We start from the raw sequence: 9160 nt of genomic DNA on the forward strand, positions 1-9160 counted from the left end.
GCACGTGAGGATGGCCCATCCCTGGATTGGATTGCGCAAAAATAAACAGAACGCAAATTGTTTTTGTGCTCGGCAATTCGGCGAATTGCACTTTACCTAATAATTTATTTATTCAACACAATACATCTCGTGGAAAGCTGCAAATTAGCAATGAGTAAGTAGACTGCACTCAGTGGCTCACAACTGACCCTCGAAATCTTCGCTAGATCACGACGCATTAACTCTTAGATTTTGTTTTTATTTAAAAATGTTATGTTAAATTACAAAAAAAATGTATCACAATTAGAATTATTTTCGTTTCTTCCTTTTGTCGCTGTTGCTGTTGTTCTTGTCGTGCTGGTTTAGTAGAAAAGTGAAAAGTTGATTGAATATTTTGGATCGTGTGCGCCGGTAGCCCTAGAACTTGGAGTCATCGTTTCGGTGGACATGTCGTCGCTTGCCTGAAAACGATGAGATTAGCAAATTTTTATAAGCCCATCCTGATCACCGGACATTCCAGGATCAACGCTGCACTTACGACCGTTGCAGTGGCGTCCATAGAATCCCGGATGGCACTTGCAGTGCTTGTGGGAGACGCAGGTGCCATTGCGACACTTGCAGATGGAGCGCTGCTTGCGCCCGATCTCGCAGTGATCGCCTCGTAGTCCGTTGGGGCAGCGGCACAGGTTGTTCCCGATGCACCGTCCCTCGTTCTTGCAGGGGATCACACACTTGGCTGTGAGGGAAATGGGTGGGCAAAGGTTCAGTGTTTCGCCTCGATAAGAGTTGAGCCGTTTGCTACTCACAGTACTCGCAACGCAGGCCGTAGTAACCCTTGGAGCACTGGCACTTGTCCTTCTGTATACACTTGCCGCCATTCAAGCACTTGTCCTTGCAAATACCTGTTGATTACAATGGGATACTATTAGTTGCGCGCCAGGCACATTTCATTCTTATATAATGCCCAGTTATCTTGCCCCAAGTGTACTTAATCATCGCGTATCGTATCACCCTCCTTTTCTACGCAGATGGAATGCTGAGAAGAGGTCTTAGCCGGCCCGAGCCACGCCTGCTCTCCAAGCGCTATCTAAGCTCAGCAACTGGAGGAGGATCAGCAGGCACGACCGAAGGAGGCAGCTCTGAAACCACCCCGCTGCGTCCACGTCCAAATGCGCTCACAGATGAGATTATACGCGTCGATCATGCCGGCGAATTGGGAGCAGATCGCATTTACGCCGGGCAAATGGCCATTCTGGGCAACGGACCGCTGGGCAAGACCATCGGACACATGTGGGAGCAGGAGAAAGAGCATCGTAAACAGTTCGAGCAGCTCATTCAACAGCACCGCGTGCGTCCAACGATCATGACGCCAATTTGGAACGTGGCCGGATTTGTGCTGGGCGCCGGAACCGCCCTCATGGGCGAAAAGGCAGCCATGGCCTGCACGGTGGCAGTGGAGACGGTGATCGTAGAACACTACAATGACCAGCTGCGTCAGATAATGGAGGCACCGAACCCGGATAAGGTAAGTACCATTTGCAACTGCCCCAAGCAACGGACGAAGTAACAACGTTATATGATTTTGCAGGAGCTGTTGGCCACCATCACCAAGTTCCGGGACGAGGAGCAGGAGCACCACGACACGGGCATTGATCACGGTGCCGAGCAAGCGCCCTTTTACCAGGCCATGACCGAGGTAATCAAGTTTGGCTGCAAGACGGCTATTGCCATCTCGAAGAAGATCTAGGCTGAAACAGTTGGGCCCCCTGTATATATCAAAATCAAATTATCTGTTCCGCTAAGCTAACCGTGTTAAGCATTAAAGATAGAGCTAAATGTCCATAATAGTCGCGTCTACTTACCACCTTCGCACTGCGTGCCCTGGTAGCCCTCCGGACAGGTGCAGACGGACGGCGCCGTGCAGTTACCGCCATTGAGACACTGCGGAAAACAGAAGGCCGTCTCGCAGTATTGGCCCGTGTAGCCCACGTTGCACTTGCAGATGTGGTGCTCGTTGCAGTACCCGTTCTTGCCGCACTTCAAGCTGCATTCTGGATCGGGAGCTTAAGTTTTTTTAGTTTAGTTCAATCGTTCGCATGTCACGAGGCATAAACACTCATTTTAACACTCATTTGGACTCACACTTAACGGAGCACATCGGAAGCACAAAGAGGGGCAGGTTCGAGTAGACAGTGGATACATAGATCATAGATAGATAGATACAAAAGCGGTTGGCGTGGGAGCAAAGGGTAGATCGTATCGAATTATATATTTTTTGCGGGCTATCAATCAATAATTTACTATCGAAAAATTTGGAACAAATTTGAAGAATTTTCGAATTCAAGAATGAATGCAATTAAATTTACAATTTCATATAACATATCTCATAAAGGCTATATAGTTCCTTGTGACTTGAATATGTGATAATGTCATTAGGTAGTTACTTTCGCCAGATTCTCTTTGATAGCCCGAGTAATTTAGTGCTGTGGAAAGAGTGAAGAGCTGGGTGCAGGGGACTCGTGAAAAGCGACTACGTGGGGTAATGGAATCGGATTGAATCGAATCGAATGGAATGGAATCGTGTGGGCGGGGATGGCATGCTGGGATGGCGCATGGATGGCTGATGGGCGGAGTGTGCACAACATGTATGTATAATGCTAATTTACAATTACTATCGACTAGATAAAAGCATTGCTTGATATTTCATATACACTACCTTGCAAAGTTGTTAGTGAAGTAGGGTTGGAAGCGTCTATATCATACACACCTCTGTGGGCGCATTCCTTTTTGAAGTTGAGGCGAATGGGTGTGCCCGAGAGCGGCTTGTTGTGGCGCGTCTGGATCTTGAGGCCGACGTTGAAGGACGCGGTGCCGGAGCTGTTGCCGGTGCAGGGCAGGAATATGCTAAAATCTGGCTTGGGATGAGGCTTGGTTGCCGCACTCTGACAATCTTCGCCGCTGCCGCAGCAGCCCGCTCTACTTACTTTTCTGCTCCTGCGGAATGCGTCCGCTCTTGCGAATGGACAGCGTTGGCGCCTTCAAGATACTTTCATCCATGGTCTGCAGGCGGTCAAAGTCGTAGAAGTATTTGCGGCGCCCCGACTTCCATGTGAAGTTAACGTAGTTGACCTCCGATGGGATTACCAGGAAGTTGTACAGCGTCGTGTCCCTCAGATCATTGGTCACCCGGCTGTTGTGAATGGCGTACAGGCGCTCCGAGTAGCCCTGTGGGAAGTAGAGCGCTGTGGAGGAGGAGAAATGGTTTAATGTCCAGGTACGTCCAGGTACAATTTACCAACTTTTTTTAAGGACATATGCATATTTTTTTGAAGACAAGCATATAGGCATTAGCGACCACCAACCTGTAAGCATTTTGAGCTGCTGCTCATTGATCCACAACGAGATGCCGCTCTCCTCGTTGCGATTGTGCCGGCTTCCACCGCCTCCTCCGTTTCCGCCGCCGCCGCCGCTGCCTCCTCCTCCACCTCCCTGCTGTTTCTTTCGTTGACCCCGACGCGGCTGGTGTCCATGGCCAACGAAGCTGGCGTCCTGATCTGCGAAGTTGTCCAGGCCATCGCTGGTGTTGCCGTGGCCCTCCTCTGAGCTGGACGAGTCCGCTCTTCTGTTATTATTATTGTTATTCCGATTGTGGTGCTGCTGGCGACACTCGAGCTGGCCGATGCAGAGGAGCGTGTGCACGATCAGCACCAGATATAACCACTTGACCAGGCAGCCGATGCCCTGATGTGTCATAGTTTCCCCAGCTGGCAAAGCAAACCGAAACGGAGATTGAAATTAAAAGTAAACGTTGCCAGTGAGTGCATTATGGCCTGGCCAGACCACCCCCACCTCGCAACCAATCCCCGCCAAATATTGGATATCTGATTGCTTATTGCCGATCGCGGATTGCCAATCCCACACCCATGCAGTTTGTTTATCTTTTGCCATATTTGCAGACCCGCGATCTATTTGCGATTCGGTTTCGCTGCTCTGGACGAGGGAATTATCTATCCGCTGTAGGGGATTGGGCATACTCTGTGTGCTAGCACTTTAGATTTCCAGGAATAGTGCATATACATATGTATATGTACATACATATATATGTGATTGAATCGCTTAGGTTTTTTCACTGTCAGACTACATATTTTAACTCAAGAGTCACAAGTGAGTTATAAAACATAACCGAAGAGCGAAGTTGCCAACCAGCAACTGAAGTGTCCCCATTCCGGTGCATGGACTGCCCTCGGCGAAACCCCCCCAACCCTCCTCCCCAAAACCTCATTCAGCTTGGCCCGATTGAAGCGCTAAACGGCAGTCTCTCGAAATGATGCAGAAGTGAAGGAAGAGCAGGTACAAAGTCGTTAGCACTTTGCCCGGTGTGAAGTTACCCAAGTCAACGAGGGCCAACTCCAGCCAGCCAGCCAGCCAGCCTTGTTACACGGCAGACCGGACAGCCAGAAGCCAGACGTTTAACACGGCCAACAAGTGAACGGACAAAAGAGACCCAGTGATGACACTTTGACCTTTTTTCTTTGGCCATTTAAAATACAAATTCTTATTCAGATATCTTATCACATGAGTAAAAAATTCGCATCATCTAAAAGCCTAGCTTAAAAGTGGCTTTATCTGAGAGCAGGTTGGCTGGCTTTCACATTAAGATTTCCAATTTCCAATTCCAAGCTCTATAGGGCTCTGAAGAAATCACTGAGGAAACTCACAGCACCACTGACTGGACAAGCGATCGATCGAGCATTGTCCGTCCATGTCCCGTCCATCACGTATGAATGGGTTGATTCGAGATCCGGGGACAGGGCAAACGACGATGATGGGCAAGAAAACAAGTTAAGCTGTCTTAATAAGATCAAACATGGCGATTATGAGGAATTACTTGGAGATAATGACATCGTCCAGCGACTCAAAGGGCTCGGACTCTCGAAGATTGTGCTCTGGGATCATCGGGCAGCAAGACCGAAATCCAACTCCAAACTTATCTGCAAAACGGCCCCTGGGAAATGAATTCGTTAAGTGAACTAATTGCTCTTGTGGATGCCCAGCGTGCATGCATGAATATATCCGATGTGTATATCCAGATAGTAATTGAATCAGTGGTTAAGAAATCGTAGGCGGAAGTAATTCATGGAGCTGGCATATTACAACGCAATATAAATATATGTATGTAGAACATAAACGGGAACGTCATATGGCCATCACAGATTGGAATTGAAATTGGATTCGAAATCGGGATCGTGTGGGGATCTCGGGATCGGGACCGGGCCAGACCTCGATTTCCTATAAATACGATGTTCACGCTTTGTTTTGAAATTATTTTTATTTCGTGCTAATTAATGGTCGGTCGGCCGATAAGGAAGCACATGATGGCGATAGCCGGCACCGGCGCATAGATAATCCCACTCATGGTCAATCTAAGTCCGAATCAGAATTGGAATTTCCAGCTAAGGCGCATTCGCAGCGCAGGCTGAGGAAAGCTTAGTCAGCGTGCAATTAATAGGGAGATATTCATAAAGGTGTAAAGTGTATATATATAAACATATATATCTATATAAGCATTAACTTAACCCCTTTTCACCATTACACTGAGCAGTTAGCAAGCACTCAACTACTGTTGGACTGAAGAATTCGCGTGTCTGTTACTTTCCCTTCGTTTGGTTGTGAGAGGATCAGGTGCAGTGCAGGGAAGTGGTTATCAAACACCGTATCAGGTCGATGGAATGAAGATGAAGATGGCCATGCATTGTTAGTGCTGTCGTCAACGATATAATTGCTTCAGCTGGAGGAAAAGGGACAGATTAACATTTTAGCGTGAAAGAAGAGAGATGAGGAGATGGAGGAGGTGGAGTGGCAGTAGCAATCAAAGTAGGAACGGCAGCAGCGCAACAACAACAATTTGTTAGCTCTTTACGATTATTGCCTTTCTCACACCTTATTACCAAGAAAATAAAGAAGCAGCATCCACAGGGGCAACAACAAATACTCGACGATGAGACGTGAAAATAAAAAATTAAAGAACCCAAACACACACACAAGGTACGACAAAAGGCAACACAACGAGAACAAGAAGCTGCCCCTTGGAGTGGCGGAGTGGACTCGACTGGACTGGAGTGGACTGGAGTCGGAGTGGAGTGGGATCGGATGGGATGGGATGGAACTGAGACTGGAAAAGGAAGTGGGGGCGGAGGAGAGGCACTGGAAATCGCACACTCACAGCCAGCCATTAATGGTGTACTGCAGGTGCAAGCGAGAGGCAAGTTGTTCATAAACAATCCCAACGTAAAAAATGACATACACCGAGAAAAGAAACCCTATCGATTCCAAATTACCCATGCAGTAGTTATCCAAAACAAATGTGTCGAAACCGAGATATTACACAATATTTTTTGGATATCTTAGGCTTATTTTACAGATATATAAGTACATACGAATTTGCTCAGATCAGATATCAGGATCAAGTGCTTTGAAAATATCCAAACATATCATATGTTTCTCCCTGTGTAGTATAGAGAGTACAAGCAATTTGTTGACTCAAAAAGACAAAGTCATCGGCTAAAAGGATTTCGAATGAAAGAGCAAGCCAGATGAGCAAGGATGAGCGAGTGAGGAGAGTTACATACTTTCCCGGCTACCGATTTAAATGATGTCCAGTAACAACAACAACAACAACAACAGCAACAAGTGGCACTTGCAGCTCTGTTTGCTTAATGAAACAACAGCGACACACTCACACTGGCACACACAAAGTAACACCAAGCGACTGTGTGAAACACCAACAAAAACACCTTGGGCAAATAATGCAGACAGGACGGCCACAGTCGACTTGCTAAATACCCATCAAGTGTTTGGACATTGGCCAATTGGAAGCATATTGTTTCTTGAGCATTCATGTGTGTTTTACTTTAAGAAAAAGTAAAAGTATCTGTAGGAACAAATGTATCTACAAGATATTAAAGTATCTATAAGATACAAAAGTATCTATAAGATACAAAAGTATATATAAGATACAAAAGTATCTGCTGGATTTTAGTGCATCAGCTCAAGGTTATTATGCCTAATTTCTAAGATTATTATTTTCTCCGTGTAGGTCATAGCTGTGACACCTGACCTAGAGGGTGTTGGCCTATTCGTGATGCTCTAGACTGGCGCAGCCCATTAATCCTGGTTGCTACTCCTACTGATGATAACGATCACCAATTGAGTGGCAAAAGGGAGTGGGAGGAGGAGGGGTAGAAGTAGAAGGAGGGGAGCCAGACAACAGGCGGATAAAAACGCCTGTCTCCAAGTGGACTCAAGTGCCGCAGGAGGTGGAGGTTGGAGTTGGAGTTGAAGTTCAGGTTGGTGGACGCGGAGCTGGAGAGGGGGCAGCGCAGCGAGACACGCAGGCTGCCGGACAACCGGCAGCATGGGCATCAGGACAAGCAGAAGAAGCAGCAAAGTCAGAAGCAGAAGCTACTTGAGAGCCACAGAATTCCGATTCCGATGAGGCGATCGTGTGTCTATATGTATGCATGCTGGAGAGTCAGGCATTCCACTCCACTCCACTCCACTGCAGTCCACTTCATTACCAGTTCGCAGATCGCCGCATCCAGCATACAGCTCCAAGGAGCTGGCAATCAAATGGCCAACGTTGGACAATGACTTTCACGCCTTTCGAGCGCGCCAAAACGAACATGTCAAGTACAGCCGACCAGCGGGCATCCCAGATACCCTACATACCTCGGTAGCTTTGGCACTTGGGTATTAGTTTTACGACAAATTTTCGAATAATCTTGGCACTATCAGTTTAGTTTCGAAATGGCCCAAACTATCATTCCGTTAGGGGAAAGTTAAGATCAAGAATCTGCCTGCGAAAAAGTTATATTCGCTAATTTAGCTTATCTGTTTTGGTTTTATATCTGTGCACTTCTCACATGCAAAATTCTGCCCGTTTTCAATTGCACTTAAGCCTACAATCTGGACATCAACTCTCGATCTTTCGATCAATCGAGCAAGGTGATTTGAATGGCCAGGTGAGATACCCATTGATATGGGTAAAAAATATGCAAGTGCTTTCGCACTTCAGCGGTTTAGTTAGTTCTTATCACAAAATTGCGCTAGTGCGAGATTAAAACTCTGCATGTCTAGCAATATTTTCACAACAATCACATAAACTTAGGATCACAGGTTAGTTTTCAATTTCAAATTTGCACACTTTACGTACTCGTTGGCTGTCGCCGGCTTGAAACAAAAAAAAACAAACAGTCGTTTCGTTGACAAAATACAAGGGTGTAAAAAACAAGTAAAGCTTGATTTGTTGGTCCTTTATGTTCCGATTTACATGAGCCTTAAACTTTGCACGTATTTCGTTGGCTCGAAAGCTCCTTTGGGGCTTGAACACAAACGCGAAAAGAGTCGGTTTCGACACTTGAAAAATCCCGCAAAGTTTCGTGGCGCGACCGTCGCACTGCAGCTCCTGAGCTCATCTGAACAAACCAACGAAAACCGGCGAACGTTTCGATCGCAGCGCAGTGATGCCCGCTCCCTCGATCGGATCGCTCTGCTAAAAAGAAAGGAAGAACACATGACGCTTAATTGCCAAATTCCCCTTAAATTCCCATCGAATATTAAGTATTAATGAAATGACTGTCATAAAATTAGGCGCGTATAGAACTGTACAATAAATTATGATTATTTTGGAAAATTGTTGATAGAAAGTACGTACCTTCCAATGCATTCGTTGAACTCTACAAACCAGTTGGCCATAGTTTATTTATACAAAAGTGCTTCTGAGTATTGGTATTTGGTGAGGACATAAAATCTAATGGCGCTTTGTATTGCACAGAAAAAAAAATAGCCAAATTGGCATCACTACTGCGGTTGCCTCTCTCGAACCTTCAAACAATTCTCTCAAACCGCTTCAAGCCGCAACCTCGCTCTTAAAAGCATTAAACAATTTAAATTTAGTAACTGCTTCTTTGTATCAAAGGCAGATTGTTAATTGTTTAAAAAAATGGGTTAAATAATTAATTTGATTTTTTTCCCAAAACATCGTCCGCTACAAATGATCGATTTTTGGCCAAAGTTCATACCCAGATTTTTGGCGATATAAATCCTATATATACAAAATTAAATAATTGTCATTACGCTCTGTTATAAATGCGAATGTGTCTGTTTACAAGTCGTACAAAAC

General features: G+C 45.9%; 2 protein-coding genes across 5 annotated transcripts; one reads left to right on the plus strand and one right to left on the minus strand.

The window, feature by feature from the left end:
• Positions 1 to 5: 5 nt before the first annotated feature.
• Coq7 (Coenzyme Q7) lies at positions 6 to 1820 on the plus strand. Its single transcript, NM_143710.3, has 3 exons — positions 6 to 154; positions 1008 to 1504; positions 1568 to 1820. The coding sequence occupies exons 1-3, from the start codon at positions 151 to 153 to the stop codon at positions 1724 to 1726; spliced, it is 660 nt and encodes a 219-aa protein (NP_651967.2). The 5' UTR covers positions 6 to 150; the 3' UTR covers positions 1727 to 1820.
• shf (shifted) lies at positions 244 to 8440 on the minus strand. Of its 4 annotated transcripts, none has more exons than NM_001298035.1 (8): positions 8192 to 8440; positions 3342 to 3743; positions 2964 to 3221; positions 2747 to 2890; positions 1842 to 2030; positions 786 to 881; positions 518 to 715; positions 244 to 440 (listed from the first exon to the last, which is right to left on the minus strand). In NM_001298035.1, exons 2-8 carry the CDS (start codon positions 3730 to 3732, stop codon positions 397 to 399), a joined length of 1320 nt encoding a protein of 439 aa, NP_001284964.1. In that variant the 5' UTR covers positions 3733 to 3743; positions 8192 to 8440; the 3' UTR covers positions 244 to 396. The 4 variants fall into 4 exon arrangements, with proteins under 4 accessions (NP_001284964.1, NP_001284965.1, NP_572349.1 ...); NM_001298036.1 differs by having other exon boundaries at positions 1842 to 2042; NM_132121.3 differs by having other exon boundaries at positions 2696 to 2890.
• Positions 8441 to 9160: the final 720 nt, after the last annotated feature.

Source organism: Drosophila melanogaster, chromosome X (genome assembly GCF_000001215.4).
Source record: "Drosophila melanogaster chromosome X".
NCBI lineage: Eukaryota > Metazoa > Arthropoda > Insecta > Diptera > Drosophilidae > Drosophila > Drosophila melanogaster.

Bases quoted from the DNA above. Each gene is read 5' to 3' on its own strand.
- Coq7 (NM_143710.3), top strand. The intron at 1,505-1,567 runs GTAAGTACCATT...ATGATTTTGCAG, and splicing joins AGGCACCGAACCCGGATAAG to GAGCTGTTGGCCACCATCAC.
- shf (NM_001298034.1), bottom strand. From the start codon at position 3,732: ATGACACATCAGGGCATCGGCTGCCTGGTCAAGTGGTTATATCTGGTG. The intron at 3,222-3,341 runs GTTGGTGGTCGC...CCTCCTCCACAG, and splicing joins GCAGCTCAAAATGCTTACAG to CGCTCTACTTCCCACAGGGC. The intron at 441-517 runs GTAAGTGCAGCG...CATCGTTTTCAG, and splicing joins TGGACGCCACTGCAACGGTC to GCAAGCGACGACATGTCCAC.